Genomic DNA, 18,905 nt, shown 5'->3' with positions numbered 1-18,905 from the left:
CAAATCCCACAAGGATTTCCCACTCTGGGAAGAGAGGGGGATTTCACTTCTGATCCCTCCTCCAGTGCAAGCAACACCTCAACTTCACTTGACTGTCAAAGAAATTTCTGCTCCTGCATCTATATTTCCTTTGAGAATATGTGGCACCCTGCCTACTTCTTCAGGGCAATTAGAGATGTGCAACAAATGCTGGCCTCAGCCATCAAAGAAGAATTAAATGAGCTTGAGTTTTAAAAATGAACAGACACTCTAACCAGCTTATGAAAATGCTCACGCAGGAACAGGAGGTAAAAAATGCTGCCACTCAGCCCCTCAGGTCTGATCTGCCTTTCAATTAGATCATGGCTGATGTGTAGCTCAACCCCATTGACCCAAATTTCTTCCATACTCTTGGTACCTTCACCCAACAACAATTCATCAGGACTGCAGATGCTGGAGACCAGAGTTGAAAAATGTGATGCTGGAAAAACACAGCAGACCAGGCAGCATCTGAGGAGCAGGAGAATCGACGTTTCGGGCATAAGCCCTTCTTTGGGTTTATGCCCGGAACGTTGATTCTCCTGCTCCTCGGATGTTGCCTGGCCTGCTGTGCTTTTCCAGCATCACATTTTTCAACAATTCTTCAGGGTTAGGATTTCTCACCAGTTCGAGATTAGATTCCCTACAGTGCGGAAACAGGCCCTTCGGCCCAACAATGGGCACTTTAGGATGGCCAATTCACCTAACCTGCACATCTTTAGACTGTGGGAGGAAACTGGGGCACCCAGAGGAAACCCGCGCAGACACGGGGAGAATGTGCAAACTCCACGCAGACAGTCGCCCGAGGGTGGAATTGAACCCGTGCTCTGGAGCTGCGAGGCAGCAGTGCTAACCACTGAGCCACCTAACTTTTGCATTTGCAGTCAATTCATTTCCCTATCCAATCACTTAATTGAAAAAGTTCCATTAAATCTGTTGAACATAACTTGGCTTTGCAAAATCAATGGTAGCAGTTTAAATTATATCTTATGCATCTCTCCTTAGTTGAACAGTACAAATTAAGCTGATAGGATTCTTTACTGTGTATAGTTAATAAAAGGTATTTAGACACTAAAAATGGGAATGGAAGGAAGCCTTCCAGCCCTCTGAATATACTTCACCTTGCAATACATAAGTATATCAAAATTAGGAGCAGGAGTAGGCCATTCAGCCCTTCGAGAATCTGTTCTGCCTTTCAAACAGGTCATGGCTGATTTTCCACTTCATCTCCACCTTCCTGCCCATTCCACAGGCTTTAACTTGCTGAGAGACCAAAAATCTGTCAATCCTAGCCTTAAATACACTCACTGGATTAAAGAATTCCAAAGACTCAAAAAGAAACACACACAGAATTTCAAAAGTTCAAACATTTCTCCTCATCTCAGTCCTAAATGCTCGAACTCTTATCCAGTGACTGTTTTGTGTTTCAGGTTTCCCAAGCAAAGGAGAAAAGAAAATTTTGTCTTATCTATCGTGCCTGTTTGGAATCTTATCTGTCCCATTGAGGTTACCTTTCATTCCTTCAAACTCCAGAGAATATCAATCCAATTTACTCAGTCTCTCATAGGACAACTTTCTCATCGCAGGGGCCAATCTAGTCAACCTTCACTATACTGCCGACAGTGCACATATATCCTTCCATAAAAATGAATACAAAAACCACACACAACGTTAAAGATGTGGCATCACCAAAGCTGTGTACAATTGTACAAGACTCTCCTTAACCTCATGCTGGAATCTCCTTGTAAAAAGAGGCCAACCTTTCATTTACCTTCCTAATTCCATTAACTCACAATCAATAATTCATTCATCCAGGTAAAGAAAAATAATTGTTATCACTGTGAAAAGCACTCTACTTTCTTGGCTCAGATGTTGGGAAGTCTGAAAATTAGCAAAAGTACTCACGGATTAAATCTTTCCATAATCCCTGCTATTTATTTCATCCTGTGTAACTCTGTTACATTTCTATGGCCCACATCTCTGAGTTTAAATCTTGGTCCACAGGGAGACCAGGCAACAGCAGGCATGGCCACTGGCAGTTGGCCACCTAAGTGGATTTGTAGAGAGCGTGTTACAATTTTATCTTAATTTCAAACAACAACAGCGATCTCTTCAGTGCCTCAACAAAGATCAGACCTGAGCAGAGTTGAAAACAATTCCTTCCTCAAGTTGGCAGCAACTCGCTCCCCAATTCTGGACAGGAGAGTGATGTAACAGCAAGTCAGGATTCCCTAAAAGCACAAGGCACATATAGCATTAAGTCCAGAACCAGAGCAAAACACACAAACACATTGAGTATGATATTTCAAAATACAATGAAGGCAGAATTTTGAGAAATTGAAGTAACATGCACTTTGAAAATGACGTGTCAGTGGCACACAATCTCAGATTCAGAGTAATACCCACTCTACTCTTACAAACAAAAAGTGAAGCTCCCTCTGCTTGTTTAAACTGAAGGGAAAGCTCCGTCAACACTGTCTGCATCAAACTTCCTTAGGACAAGTACAGCACACGGTTAGACTCAGTTTAAAGAGTAAGGGCAGCTTTACTGTAAGTAAAGTTCCCACAATACTGTCCCCATCAAACACTCCCAGGACATTTAGATATTGAGTAAGGCTACTTCCAGTGATGTAGCACTGTGATCAAAGCTGGGTCCCCTATTGTTTGTCATATATTTAATCTATATGGAGAAGAATTTGGAGGGTTTGATAAGTACATTTGAGGATTATACGATTATTGGCAGGATAATGAAGAGGGAGGAAGAAGGTCTTAGGTTGCCCAAAGATATAAATGGGTTGAATAGATGGGTAGATCGGTGACAGATGGAATTTAATCCAAATAAATGTGAGGTGATGGGCATCGGTGGGTGAAGGATCCACATAGGTATCAATGACACAGGTAGGAAGAGGAAAGAGGTTTTGCTGAGGAAATATTAGCAGCGAGGGGCTAAATTTAAAAGTTAGAACCAAGAAGGTAATAATCGTCGGATTATTACCTGAGCCACGAGCAAACTGGCACAGGGTCAATAGAATTAAAGAGGAATACGCAAGACATTGGGGTGGAAGAACAGGTTTGAATTCATGGGACATTAACATCAGTACTGAGGAAGGAGGTGGAAGCTGTTCCAATGGAATGGCCTCCAGCTGAATCATGCTGGGACCAAAACCTCAGTGGTTAGCACTGCTGTCTCACAACACCAGGGTCCCAGGTTCATTTCCAGCCTCGGGTAACTGTCTGTGTGGAGTGTGCACATTCTCACCGTGTCTGCATGGGTTTCCTCTGGGTGCTCTGGTTTCCTCCCACAGTCCAAAGATGTGCAGGTCAGGTGAATTGGCTGTGCTAAATTGCCCATAGTTTTAGATACATTAGTCAGAAGGAAATGGGTCTGTGTGGACTTGTTGGGCCGAAGGGCCTGTTTCCACGCTGTAGGGAATCTAATCTAATATAATTGCATAACTAGGGCTGTGATTAGGGCTTTATATGGGCATCAGTCACAAGGGAAATTATGGAAAAGGGTAAACTGGTGGTGGGTGGGTGGAGCTTAGAGCTCAGCAGAGGTTATCATAGTTTCCAGAACAAGTAATAGGACAGAGAGGATGGAAAAGATCAAGAATCTAACTTCAGGAAGAGCAGATAAGATGACAACCATAAGAATGAGGGCAGTCAACACAGTCCTGGGGGTGCAGTGCTTAAAAGCATGCTGTATATGAAGCAAGGTAAATGAACATGTAGCACAGATTGAAATTGGCAGGTACAATGTTGTGGGCATCAATGCAGGAAACTAAATATCTAAGGATACATGTCCTATCGAAAAGACAGGCAGATTTACCAAGGGACACAATTGCCTCATTAGTAAGAAATGAAATTAAATTAATTGAAAAAAGTGATTTAGAATCAGAAGGCGTAGAATCTGTGTGGGTAAAGATGAGGAACTGCAAAGGAAAAAAAGACTCTGATGGACATCGTGTACAGTAGGAGTTGTTTCCAGCAGTAGTCAGGATGTGGGGATGAGAATAAATCAGGAGATAGAAAAGGCACGCAAGAAGGGCTTCAGTATGGAGGGGAATTGGGGAAACCACTTTTACAGCTGATCTCAAGAAAAGGAATATATATTTGGAAGTGATGAATTTGGAGGGCTCTGGAGTGGCCTTCTTCCATACTGTAAACTTTTATGACTATATGGGGAATAACGGTTGGACAGAAAGCAGCTGTTGCCCTTGGTTGAAGCGTCAATAATGACAGGGCAAAATTTTAAAGTCAAGGCAGGAAGTTTAGAGGAGATTGGAGGAAAACCTTTTTCAACCAGTGGGTGGTGGAAATTTGGAATGCACTGCCTGGTTTGGAGTAGAGGTGGAATGTCTCACAAAGCACTTGAAAGATCATGACATTCAAGACTCTGGACCAAGTGCGGGTAAGAGGGATTAGGGTGGATGGGTCACAGCAGTATCAACGGGCCTCCTTCTGCTGTAGGACTCTAATAAACCCTATTAATCACTCCTAGTGCCAGTACTTCAACAGTCTGAATTTACCCTGTACCTTATCAAATGTATTCACCAGGAGTTGTAAACTCAAAGTATAAACCCAGTGGCATCTTGCTGAATCTTACCTGAAGAGTGTAGGCAATCATTAATTTTATAGCCGGCATCTTCATAGCCTTGAGGTAACAGGCTGGGTTCGTCTGCAGGCATTGGACAAGACCATTCATTAGATCTCCCAGCAACAGCGGGATCTGAGTATTAAGCAGAGCTGCACCACAGGCAAACTGGAACATAGTGAAGAAATGAAAGTATCAGCGAGAGATTTGGGTTATAGTGGGGCAAAGAGGAATGAGTATTTTACACAGTCCTATCACTGTATCATACAGCACTGAATGAGGCAAATCAATCCATGGTGCTAGCCAATTAATTTCATTCCTTCTTTTTGTTCCCTATCGCCTATCCCTAAAATTTTCCTTTTTAAGTACTTATGTACTCAAGCTCAATACCATCCAGGACAAAACAGTCCACTTGTCTGGCACTGTATCTACCATCTTTGCCATTTCCTCCTCTGTGACTGATGCATCGTGATCGAGTACCATCTATGACATATGTGGCAGCAACTCATCAAGATTCCTCAGACAGCACCTTCCAAACCCTCAACCACTTCCATCTAGAAGGACATGGGCAGCAGGTACATGGGAACACTGCCCCCTGCAAGTTCCCCTCCAAGCCACTCACCATTCTGACTTGGAAATACATTAGCATTCCTTCATTGTTACTGGGCCAAAATCATGGAATTCCCTACCTTAGGGCATAGTGTGTCTACTTACATCATATAAAAGACAGTTTGTGGATGATGTAACGATTGGCCAGGTGGTAAATAGTGAGGACGAAAGCCTTGGGTTACAGGAAGATAGATACAGGTTAATCAGATGGGCTGATCAGTGATAGATGGAAATTAATCCTGCTAAATGTGAGGTGAAGCATTTTGGAAGAACGAACAAGATAAGGGAGTACTCAGTAAATGGCAGGATATGTGGAAGCTCAGAGGAACAGAGGGACCTTGGAATGCTCTTTCACATAATCCTGAAGTTGGCAGGACAGATTAATAAAAGGGGGTTAAGAAAGCATATGGAACAATTCCCTTTATCAGTCATGGCACAGATTATAAGAGCAGGGAGGTTATGTTGGAGCTGTACAGGACTTTGGTTAAGCCACAACTGAGGGACTGTGTGCACTTCTAGTCACCATACTATAGGAAGGAAGTGTTTGCACTGGAGGGGGCGCAGAGGAGAATCATCAGGATGTTCCCTGGGTTAGAGTATTTTAGCTTTGAAGAGATGCTGTATAAGCTCAAGTTGTCTTCTTTGGTGTAAAGAGATTTTATTTGTCTGTCAAATCTGTTCCAATTCTTTGAAGACCTAATAAGAAGTTAGACAAAGGAGAGCAAGTGGACTTGATCTACTTAGATTTCCAGAAGGCCTTTGACAGGGTGCCACAGTGGAAGCAGCTAAATAAGCTAAGAGCCCAAGGTGTTAGGGGCAATTTACTGGCATGGATAGATGATTGGCTGACTGGCAAAAGACAGACAGTATGGATAATGGGGTCTTTTTCAGGATGGCAGCTGGTGACAAATGGAATTTTGCAGGGTCATTGTTTGGACCACAACCATTTATGTTATACATTAATGATCTGGACAAAGGGTATTGTTGCTAATTTTACAAATGACACAAAGATAGGTGGTGTTGAGGAAGTGGGGAAGCTGCAGAAGGATTTGTCCAGGCTCGGAGAGTGGGCAAAGAACTGAGAGATGGAATACAAGATGGTTATGCATTTTAATGAGAAGAATAGAGGCACAGAGTATTTTCTAAATGGGAAAAGGCTGAGGAAATTTAAAGCATAAAGGAATTTGAGTCTTACCTCAGGATTCTCTTAAAGTTAACATGAAGGTGACAGGAAGGTAAATGTAATGTCAGCATTTGTTTCAAGAGGGCTAGAAAAAAAAAGAGCAAAGATGTACTGCTGAGGTTCTACACGGCTCTGGTCAGACTGCATTTGGAATATTGTGAGCAGTTTTGGGCTCTGTATCTAAGGAAGGATATGCTGGTGTTGGAAGGGGTCCAGAAGATGTCTACAAAAACGATCTATGTTCTATAAAGGGCTTGTTACATGAGGAACAGTTGAGGACTCTGGATCTGTACCTTTTGGAGTTTAGAAGGACGTAGGAGATCTGACTGAAACTTAGAGCATATCGAGAGACCTGGATAGTGTGGACACAGAGAAGACATTTCCACAAGTAGAAGAGGTAGGATCCAACAGCACAGCCTTAGTGTAAACTTACAACCTTTTAGAATGGAGATGAGGTAGAATTTCTTCAGCCAGAGGGTGGTTTATCTAAGAAACTTACTGCTGCACAGGCCTGTGGAGACTGTGTCATTGGTTCTTGAATAGTAAGGGATGAAGGGTTATGGGGAGAAAGCAAGAGAACAGGGTTGAGAAACATATCAGCCATGATCAAATAGTGGCAAAACACCCCACAGATGATGGTTTCCAAAATGGAAGGGAGGAGTGGAAGGGAGGGGCGGGGGAGGGAGTCAGGGGATGGGAATGGAGATTATTTGAAATTGGAGAACTCAATGTTTTCCTGATGAAGGGCTTTTGCCCGAAACGTTGATTCTCCTGCTCCTCGGATGCAGCCTGATCTGCAGTGCTTTCCCAGCACCACACTCTTGACTCCCTTCCACTGCTCACTGCCACCAACCGGATTCATTCCTCTCATTGACCAACCAGGTTATACCCTCTACCTGTCTTCGCCTATCCCCACTTCACCACTCTGACCCTGCAACCCCCTTTATCTGCAGCCCCCACCCCACACCCATCCCCAGTCCTGAAGAAGGGTTACACCTGAAACGTCTACTTCCCCACCTCCTGATGCTGCCTGGCTTGTTGTGTTCTTCCAGCCTCCTGCCTGTCTATGATCAAATAGTGGAGCCACCTCGGTGGTCAAATGGCCTATTTCTGCTCCGATATCTTATGGTATTTTGTTAAAAGCGGAGCCTGGACCTGATAGAGGCATTTAAAACTATGAGGGCATGGACAGGGTGAATAGAAAGCAGCTGTTCCCCTTGGTTGAACAGTCAATAATAAGGGGGCAAAAGTTAAAGGTGAAGGCCAGGAGGTTTAGAGGAGATTTGAAGAAAAATGTTTTCCCCAGGATATGGTCGGAATCTGGAATACACTGCCTGGGAGGGTAGTGGAGGTGAGGCACATCACAATCTTCAAAGAATACGTGAATAAGCAATTGAAATGTCATAACGTTCAAGGCGATGGACCAAGTGCTGCCAGGTAGGATGAACGTTGATATTTCAGTGCAGATTGCATGGGCCAAAATGTTTCTTCTGTACTGCACAACTCTGACTCACCCCTCTGCCCATTTATGTACCTAATTTTATCCATTCCAAATTCAGGCTGATTAGTATTTCCACAAAGAAGGAATTCTCATTCAACGCTTTTACATTGGTCAGTTCTGCAGTTTAGCCCATCAGGCAACTGAACTCTGTACACTAGCTCCCTAAGGTATCATTACCAAAGCCTTTTCCTGATACTAACTCAGGCTTTTGTGGACCCAAGATTCAATTGCTGTGAAACAGTAGCCAATTTTACAATCTAAGAAAAGATAGACCATATACAGATGCCACTCTCCTATCCAAAACTGCCAGATAACCAGGTGTGAAAATATGCTGAGTTGTCAATGGAAACCAAATGACAAATCAGAACATAGTAATTTTCCATTCCTTCAGGTATGGGACAAATGGGCAGAGGGGTGAGTCAGAGTTGTGCAGTACAGAAGAGACATTTTGGCCCATGCAATCTGCACTGAAATATCAACGTTCATCCTACCTGGCAGCACTTGGTCCATCGCCTTGAACGTTATGACATTTCAATTGCTTATTCACGTATTCTTTGAAGATTGTGATGTGCCTCACCTCCACTACCCTCCCAGGCAGTGTATTCCAGATTCCGACCATATCCTGGGGAAAACATTTTTCTTCAAATCTCCTCTAAACCTCCTGGCCTTCACCTTTAACTTTTGCCCCCTTATTATTGACTGTTCAACCAAGGGGAACAGCTGCTTTCTATTCACCCTGTCCATGCCCCTCATAATTTTAAATGCCTCTATCAGGTCCATGCTCAGCCTTTTCCAAAATATCATAAATCATCCATCTGAGCAACAAAATACCACGTAAACAGATGGAAATAACAGTAAAATGACTGTACTTCAGAAAATCAGCTGGACACTGAAAACATTTTTCTTGTATTTAGATAAATATTTTAGAAGCAAACTCATATTCAGTATTTCATCATTTTTAATTACAGTAGTGGAGTAAAATTAATTTGTTGATTTGCAATGTTCACAGCCAATTACCACTGAACTCAGTGGCTTGCTCAGCATTTCAAAGGGCAGTGAAGAATCATTGCTGGGAGGTCTGGAGTCGAGACCAGGTAAGAATGGCAGACCATCCTTCGTAAGAGGCTTTAGCGTGCCAGATGGGAGTTTACAACAACTAATGATAGTTTCATCATCATCAGTGAGAATAGCTTTCACTTCAAGATTTATTACTCAGTTTTAAATTCCACCAGGTGCCATGGTGGGAATTGTACGCATGTCCCCAGAGCATTAGCTTGGCCTTCTTAGTTGCGAAACAAGTGATATTACCACAACAGTATCCTTTTCATAAAAAGTTAGTTGTTGAAGAATCTAAAGCTTAAAATTTTCTGTTACATGTTGAATATTTAATTAATGTGAGTATAATGTTGTGGGGACACCTTAAACGAGGAAATTCTCATTAAAAGCTGAAATAAGGAGACACAGTTTCTCTGACACTCATTGGTCTGTGGAATTCTCTTTTGTAAAGAACAGTGGAATCTGAGACATTGAGTGTGTTCAAAATTAAGCTAGATTTTTGATTCAAAAGGAGTCAAGGGTTATGGAGTGGATAAGATTTAGTATTGAGGTCGCAATCAGATTAGCAGAGCAGGCTTGAGGGGACAAATGGCCTTTCTCTCCTCCTAATTCTTGTGTCATATTATCCACAGTTGATGCAAATATTTGGTTCAGGATAATGTATAAATTAATCCATATCGCATAGCTTCAATTAAGGTGTGTTTTGCCTCTAACAAGAACAAATACCTCTTTAAATGTAACGAGTAATGTTTTCCAAGAAACAGTCAAGGGAGGAGAGCAACATAAAAAGGTCAGCACAGCAACAGCCTTGTAGAGTGACTTTCTCCAGTTGCCAATCAGTCAAACTTCACTCAGCTGCCAGATGTCAGAGCAAGTTCATTGTGGTACTGGTTGATGCTCCATTGCCACATTAGCATCAAAACATGGAGCCAGAACACTGGGCTTCAGGCCCACCAATCTAGAGGATAGAATCTGGGCTGGGCAGATTCCTGCTGCTATGTAGTTGGGCAGTGGTGCATGCCCAGCAGTTCAGTACAGTCTGCCAGGTCCCCTTTGCCACACCTAAAGAAAATCATGAGATGCATGGTGAATAGCCAAGATCTTTTTTCTAGCGTAGGGGAGTCCAAAGCTAAAGGGCATAAGTTTAAGGCGAGAGGGAAAAGTTTTAAAAAGGAGCACAGAGGGTGGTGTGTGTATGGAATGAGCTACTAGAGAAAGTGGTGGAGGCTAGTACATTAATAGCAGTTAAAAGGCATCTGGATGGGTACACGAATAGGAAGAGTTAGAGGTGTATGGGCCAAATGCTAGCAAATAGGACTAGGTTGGATTGAGATGTGTGGTCAGTGTGGATGAGTTGGATCAAAAAGTCCCTTTTTGTGCTGTATGACTTTGACTGCTGGCAGAAGGCAGTGCTGGATTCTGAATTTTAAACCAATAACTTCACTGATATTTTGAAACTGGCAACTGGTTCCTAAGCAACAGGTGAAAGGAAAATGCTTTTCAAATTTAATGTAGTGCCTTAAAGTTAGAAGAAGAATTTTCAAGCAATCTCCTACCTGTAAGCAATTAAACGTCACCGAGCAAGCAGACATGCTTTTTACAAATTTAATTACAGGATGTGAACTCGGTTGTCTATTCATTATCGAAATGTGTGACCTCGTTAAACAGTTGTGATCCACATAGTACAATGTGCAGAGAGAATTTCAGAACTTTCATTCATCAACCATGAAGGATCAAGGATATAGTTCCAAGTCAAGGAGGCCTGTGATTAGAGAGCAACTTGTAAAGGTGGTATTGCAAAGCCTTTGATCCCTCGTTCTCACATGGTCGAAGTTAGGGTTAAGAATACATAGGGGATTGACATGAGCTAAATTACTCTTGTAGGTAGCTGGCATGACCAGCATGCCAACAGTCCACCTCCTGCTGGAACAATTTTATTCTATTCTACATGAAGGGGAAAAGTACTTGTTGAATTTCTGCAGCTCATATTTGTAGATATTACACACTGACACTGCTGAGCATTGGTGGTGAAGGGATGGACATGGTACCAATCAAGCAGGCTACTTTGTTCTGGATGATGTCAAGCTCGAGTGTTGTTGCAGCTGTATACATCCAGGCAAGTGGGGAGTATTCCATCACACTCTTTACTTGTGCCATGTTGATCATGGGTAGACATTTGCAAGACAGAATTTGCTGCTAGGTGCAGAATCCCCAACCTCTGACCTGCTCATCACCACAATATTATACCTTTCACTTCAGTTACAATTATTTGTGATTCCCAGGATGTTGATGATCGAGGATTCAGAAAGTTAATGTTGTTGAATATCATGAGGAAGTGGTTATATTCTCTCCTTTTGGAGATGGTTATTGCCTTGCATGTGTGCTGCAAATGTAACATACCAATAATTGGACCAAGCCGGAATACTGTCCAGTCCTCCATTATCTGAAGAGTTGTTAGTTGGACTGAATGCTGAATAATCAATGAACATCAATGTCCACTTCAAAGACAAAACAGCCCTGATCTTAGTATGTAGCTGATTAAGCCAGAAGGGAAAACTGGCAATCACACCCAGCTCTCATTCCTTATGATCTCAGCTAACTGCACATTGGAGGGAAAGTCATTAATGAAACAGCTACAGATAGCCAGTCTAGGAGACTATTGTGATAGCGTACCACTTAAAGTCATTTCAATGTTATACATTATAAAACTGTATTTTTTGGAGTTTAGCAGAGAGTGAGAAGTGATCTTATTGAATCATACAAATCAGGGGATTTGACAGGATGCTGAGAGGCTGTTTCCCTTTAGGGATAGATGAGAATTAGATGAAGTTTAAAAATAAGACAGAAATGAGGAAAAAATATTTTCTCAGAGTCACTGGTTTGTGGAATTCTCTTCCCCAGACAAATGGAGGCTGAATCATTGAGTATTTTTAATGCTGAATGGCATAGATTTTTAAATGAAAAACAAAGAGACAGAGGGTACCCGGGATAGGTGCGAAAGTGGAGTTGAGACCACAAATAGATCAGCCACAATCTTATCAAATGGAGGAGGAGACTCAAGGGACAAACCGTTAGATACTCCAGCTCCTATTTCATGTATGTACCTTACACAAGTATAAATATATTATGTATGTATGTGCATATATGCATGACCCAGATTAGGTGGGAACATCAGTTTGCCTTCCTTGACTCAAATGAGTTTACACAATAATCCAATGGTTTTCATGATGACTTGTCCGAATGTTTAGATCCACAGATTTATTCAGTTTAATTTCATAACATGCCCTGGTGCATTTGAGTTCACAAGCTCTGGGCTGTGCTTGTCCAGAAGCAGAATCAGGGTAGAACCTATTAAATGAACAAGTCAATGCAAACTATTAAGATTCAAAGCAAATTTTTGTTTTAAACGTTAAATAGTTTGAACTAACTTGCTGAATTAAAACCAGGCTAGAGACAAAAAGAGGAAGCACAGAAGTTTAGGGAACTTTTTTTTAAAATGGATTCATGAGATGTGGGGGTCACTGGCTAGGCCAGCATTTATTGCCCCATCCATAATTGTCCAGAGGGAGGTTGACAGTCAACCAAATTGGTGTGGGTCTGGAGTTACATATAGGTAATGGTGACAGTTTCCTTCCCCGAAGGACGTCAGGGAACCAGATGAGTTTGTACAACAATCGACAAGTTTCATGGTCATCATTAGACTCTTAATTCCAAATGTTTATTGGATTCAATTTCCAATATCTGCCATCTCTGGAGTTATACTCTCGTGATAATACCACTAGGACATCACCTCGCCAAATTGTGGAATGTGTCTGATTAAGACAATGGGTTGAATGGCCTCCTCATGTGTTGCAATGTCTTGATGATGTCATAGAACATAGAAAAATACAGCGCAGTACAGGCCCTTTGGCCCTCGGATGTTGCGCCGATCCAAGCCCACCTAACCTACACTAGCCCACTATCCTCCATATGCCTATCCAATGCCTGTTTAAATGCCCATAAAGAGGGAGAGTCCACCACTGCTACTGGCAGGGCATTCCATGAACTCACGACTTGCTGAGTAAAGAACCTACCCCTAACATCTGTCCTATATCTACCACCCCTTAATTTAAAGCTATGCCCCCTCGTAATAGCTGACTCCATACATGGAAAAAGGTTCTCACGGATGCGGCCGCACCAGAGTCTTATACAACTGCAACATAACCTCAGGGCTCTGGAACTCAATTCCTCTACCAATAAAAGCCAGTACGCCATATGCCTTCTTCACCGCACTATTTACATGGGTGGCAACTTTCAAAGATCTATGTACATGGACACCAAGATCCCTCTGCTCATCCACACTACCAAGTATCCGACCATTAGCCCAGTACCCCATCTTTTTGTTACTCTTACCAAAGTCCTTCCTAGTCTCACCATTTCTTTAGATTGCTTTCTGATGCATCCGTTCCCAACTCCTACTTTTCCCAGAATTTATAAGCCAGGATGATTACAGAACGTTAAATCAGTCTACCATTAACCTACGTCTGCAAGATAAGAATAGGAAACCACCATCAGCAAATTCCCCTTCAAGCCACGCACCATCCTGACTTGGAAACATATCACAGTTTCTTCAGCACTGCAGGGTAAAAATCCTCATACTCACTCCCTGACAGCACTAAGGGTGTCCTGACACTGCATTGACTATAGTTGCAGCGCATTATAACCTTCTCCAGGACAATAAGTATGGGCAATAAATGCTAGCTTTGTCCACATTTTCAGATGTACTTGGCACAAGAACTGCAACTCAAAATGCTTCAGACTATATTTGGTCAGCTGATCTCAGTTACTTACGAGTATTGCCCAAATCAGAGTAGCAAATTCAGGGCGAAGAAACTTCCAAAACTCCTTCCAGTTAAATTCAGGTACAGGTTGCGGGGATTGCTTAACTTTACACCTCTGTTCCTCTTCACAATGCGTGACGTTGTTACGGAATTGCAGTCCTAGAGTTATTAGCCCAGGAGAAGTCACCAATAGGAAGGTATGATGAGTCCTCACTCGGCCACGTAGCCAGCCATACACACACTGTCTGATGCTTTTTCCTGACTTGTACAACAACTGGGAGATGGAAGTACATTCTGAAACCTCTGTAGCCAGAGGATATCTCCAACATGGCTGACCCCAGTTCAGACAGATCCTGCAGAAAGAAAATTAACAAGTTAATTTAGAAGAAAAGAAATTATGTAGGTTCAGAAAGATTGCCAACTTTGTGAATGAGCCCAATCCCACTGCTTTACTGTACTCCTCCCACAGCCCAAGTTCATTACGCTCCCCAGACCATCCCTCTATTGCTTTTCTCACAGCCCCACATCCTCAATGTTCCCCTCCCACAGTCTTACCACCTCACTGTTTCCCTCCCACAACCCAGCCTTATCATGCCACAGACATTCCTCCTGCCCCTCCTACAGCCCCATCTCCACACTGTGACATCCACTGCTCCCCCTTCTCACTGTGCCTCTCAAAACCATCCTCACTTTATTCTCCCACATTTCTCACTTCAACTTCCTATTGATGCCCTAAGGCCCTCAAGGAACCACAAAACTCTTCCTTTATGCTGTATAAATTCTAACCAGTGAAGAGTTGTCTCCAATTCCCAGTTTCGCTAGAGTTTCTTGATGCCACCATTTGGCCCTGGTTTGAATGGCTGTCACTCTCACCTCACCTCTGGAATTCAGCTCACTTACCCATATATAACCAAGGTTATAATCAGGTCTGGATTCATATGGCCCTACAGAACCCAGGTGAGCATCAGCGAGCAAGCTACCGTGAGAAAACGCTGCTTGACAATACTGTTAACAACTTCTTCCATCAGACATACAGTCCTACCAACAGCCTTACTTTTGTTTGAAGTTGTGCACTGGTGGGATTTGGGCCTGTCTGGCTGGGCCAGCATTTACTGCTGATCCCTAGTTGTCCTTGACAAGTGGTGATGAGCTGCCTTCTTGAACCATTGTAGTCCATGTGGGTAGACCCACAATACCCTTAGGGAGGAAATTCTAAGATTATGACCCAGTGACAGTGAAGGAACGGCGATGTATTTCCAGGTCAGGAAGGTGAGTGGCTTCGAGGGGAACTTGCAGATGGTGGTGTTCCCACATATCTGCGGCCTTTGTCCTTCCAGAAGTGATCATGGATTTGGAAGGTGTTGTGCAAGGAGCTTTGATGAGTTTCTGCAGTGCACACTGTTAGTTAGTACACACTGTTGCTGAGCATCAGTGGTGGAGGGTGGATGCGACACCAGTCAAGTGGGCTACTTTGTCCTGGATGGTGTACAGCTTCTTGAGTGTTGTTTGAGCTGCACCCATCCAGGCAGTGGGCAGTATTCCAACACGCTCCTGACTTGTGCCTGGTTGATGGGTTTAAGGAGTCAGGAGGTGAATTACTCGCTACAGTATTCCTAGCATCTGACCCGTTCCTGTGGCTAGTGTTTATACGGTAAGTCCAGTGAAATTTCTCATGAATGTTAACCTTCAGGATAGTGGGAAACTCAGTATTGGGAACACCACTGAATGTCAACGTGTGGAGGTTACATTGTCTCTTAACAGCCTGGATATTGTCCAGATCTGATCACATTACAGCCTTTGTTCAAACATTGTCAAAAGAACCGAATTCCAGAATTAGACATGGACTGATGAGGAGTTGTGGACGCTGCCGAACATTGTGCAATCAGTGAATATCCTTACTTCTGACCTTATGACAGAGGGAAGGTCGTTGATGCAGCAGCTGATGATGGTTGTGACTAGGACATTACCCTGAGGAACTCGTGCAGAGCTGAGATGGCTGACCTAAAACAACCACAACCATCTTTTTATGTGCTAGATATGATTAATCAGAGAATTTGCCACAATTCCCACTGATTCCAGTTTTGCTCAGGCTCTTTGATGCCACACTCTGTCAAATGTGGCCTTGATGTGAAGGACTATCTCTCTCTGAAATTCAGTTATTTGTCCATGTATGAAACAAGGTTATAATGAGATCATGACCTGGGAGAACCCAAACTGGGCTTCACTGAGCAAGCTATTGTTGAGCAGGTGCTACTGGACAGCGCTGTGGATGATAGTTTCCATCACTTTACTGACGAGAGTAGAATCATAGAACCCCAACAGTGCCGGAGGAGGCCATTCAGCCCAATGAATTCATATCAACCCTCCAAAGCACATCCCACCCAGACACAGCATCCTACCCTATCCTTATGGCCAATCCACCTAGGCTGCACATCTTTCGACTCAAGGGGAAAACTGAGCACCCAGAGAAACCCAACGCAAACACATGGAAACTCCACACTGAGTCACCCAAGGCTGAAACTGGGTCATGACATTGCAGACTGTGATGGAGCATGATTCTGCTACTGCTGATGGCTCACAACATCAAATGGATGATAAATGGGGTGGACTTCAAACAGATCGAGCAAGTCATTGAGGATGTTCATGTCACAGCCTGTCAGCTGTCAAGCCTTTTAAACTGTCACTTTCCAGGATGGCAGTGGAGTCAGGCTACTGAGCTGGAGCCCGTCCACTCTGAATGCTTTTCTTTTTGTTTTAGTTTCTTATCCCTCTACTCACTTTCTGAATGGAGCTCAGTTGTGGAGGCAGTGGCGGCAACAGCAGAAGCTGGGGGTGGTGGGGGTGTCAGAGCAGGGACGCTGGCAGTCAGTCATGAGGCAGTTGGTGTGCCCAGGCAAAACTCTGGCAAAATGGTGGTTTCTTCAAGGTGCAGAGTACAGGAGTGGCTGGAGACCCAAATAGGTACATGGCGGGACTCTAACAGTCTGTAGCAAGGTGGCTGGTGAGCCCAGATGGTAGCTGGCAGAGAGACAGCAGCGCAGAGATTGAGACAACGAACTCAGCATAGAGAAGAGATCAATCTCTTGTAGAGAGTGCAAGCCCACGTGGGGAAGCCCAGGATGGAGCAACTGCAAACGTATGGCTAAAGAACGACTAATTTTGAAACTTTTAATTTTATTTATTTACTACTTTATACTGAGAAGAACTGTTATGTTGAATGTTTAACTTATTTCTTTGTTTTTCCACTTTGTACCTAGGTACTTTGTACTTCAGATGGCACTGCGAGTGATGATATTGCAGACTTTTCACTATACTCCTGAATCCTTAGACTTGAGTATATATGACAATAAAACCTAACTCTAAATTACTATCAAGCCAAGGATCAACCCTGGTTCAATGGAGAGTGCAGGAGAGCATGCCAGAGGTAGCACCAGGCATACCTAAACAAAAAAAAAGGTGAAGCTACCAAACAGCATTACTTGTATGTCAAAACAGGATAAGCAACAAGAGAAGGACAGACCTCAGCAATCCCACAACTAACAAATCAGATCTAAGCTCTGCAGTCCTATCACATCCAGTCAATTAAATAACTCACTGGAGTAGGAGTCTCCACAAATATTACCCTCCTCAATGATGGAAGAGCCCAATACATCACTGCAAAAAAGAGAAGGCAGAAGCATTCACAGCAATCTTCAGCCAGGAGTGCAGAGTGGATGATCCATCTCTGCCTCCTATAGTGGCCCTCAGCATCCCAGATACCAATCGCCAGCCAATTCAATTCACTTCACATGATATCACAAAATGGTGGGAGTCACTGAATGTTGCAAAGGCAACAGGCCTTAACAATATTCATGCTCTAGAACTTGCCACTCCCCTAGCCAAGTCCTTCCAATACAGTTACAACACTGGCATCTTTCTGACAATGTGGAAAATTGCCCAGGTATGTCCTATGTAAAAAGCAAGACAAATCTAACCCAGCCAGTTACTGCCCCATCAGTCTACTCATGATCATCAGTAAAGTGATGGAAGGCATCATCAACAGTTCTATCAAGCAGCACCTGCTCAGCAATAAACTGTTCAGTGATGCCCAGTTTGGGTTCCACCAGGGCTACTCAGCTCCTGACCTCATTTGGTTAAATCATGGACAAAAGAGCTGAATTCCAGAGGTTAGGTGAGAGTGACAGCTCTTGACATCAAGGTTGCATTTGACTGAGTGTGGTTTCAAGGAGCCCTGTCAAAACTGGAATCAATGGATATCAAGGGGTAAACTCTCCACTGGCTGGAGTTATACATACAATATAGGAAGATAGTCATAGTTGTTGGGAAGTCAGTCATCTCAACTTCAGGAGATCCTGTAGAAGTACCTCAGGGTCGAATCCTAGGGCCAACTGTCTTCAGCTGCTTCATCAATGATCGTTCCTCCATCATAAGGTCAGATATAGGGATGTTCACTGATAATTGTACAAAGTTCAGTACCATTCGTGACTCCTCAGATACTGAAGCAGTCCATGTTCAAATGCAAGAAGATCTGCATAATATTCAGGTTTGGGCTGACAAGTAGCAAGTACATTTGCACCACACAAATGCCAGGCAATGACGATCACCACTGGGACATGGTCGAAACACCACCCCTCGACATGCAATGGTGTAACCATCACTGAATCCCCCACTATCAACATCTTTGAGGTTACCATTTTTCCAGAAACTGAACTGGACTCACCACAAAAACACAGTGGCTACAAGACAAGTCAGAGGCTTGGAATACTGCAGCAAGTAACTCAACTTTCAGCTCCACAATGCCTGTCCACGATCTACAAGGCACAAGTCAGGAGTGCAATGGAATGCTCCTCACTTGCCTGGATGGGTGCAAGTCCAACACTCAAGAAGATTGACACCATCCAGGATAGAGGTGAAAATATGTTGCTGGAAAACGCAGCAGGTCAGGCAGCAGCCAAGGAGCAGTAGAATCAATGTTTCGGGCATGAGCCCTTTTTCAGGAATGAGGAAAGTGTGCCAAGCAGGCTAAGATAAAAGGTAGGGAGGAGGGACTTGGGGGAGGGGCATTGGAAATGCGATAGGTGGAAGGAGGTTAAAGGTGAGGGTGATAAGGTGAGGGTGATAGGC

General features: G+C 43.4%; 1 protein-coding gene across 2 annotated transcripts in view; it reads right to left on the bottom strand.

Moving 5' to 3' along the window:
* The window catches only part of abcb8 (ATP-binding cassette, sub-family B (MDR/TAP), member 8), a 62,661-nt gene that overhangs the window by 40,216 nt on the left and 3,540 nt on the right, over positions 1-18,905 (bottom strand). The window contains exons 2-4 of one of the 2 annotated variants that reach the window (XM_043687563.1): positions 13,792-14,134; positions 4,625-4,780; positions 2,155-2,249 (exon numbers count right to left, since the gene is read on the bottom strand). In XM_043687563.1, coding sequence (XP_043543498.1) covers positions 2,155-2,249; positions 4,625-4,780; positions 13,792-14,134 — 594 coding nt within the window. Of the gene's footprint in view, positions 1-1,923; positions 2,066-2,154; positions 2,250-4,624; positions 4,781-13,791; positions 14,135-18,905 lie in introns of those variants that run through there. The other variant, XM_043687564.1, reaches the window with a different exon arrangement.

This window comes from Chiloscyllium plagiosum, chromosome 4 (assembly GCF_004010195.1).
Source record: "Chiloscyllium plagiosum isolate BGI_BamShark_2017 chromosome 4, ASM401019v2, whole genome shotgun sequence".
Lineage (NCBI taxonomy): Eukaryota > Metazoa > Chordata > Chondrichthyes > Orectolobiformes > Hemiscylliidae > Chiloscyllium > Chiloscyllium plagiosum.
Note: the sequence above shows the minus strand (reverse complement) of the source record. Positions and strands in the feature narration are given on the sequence as shown.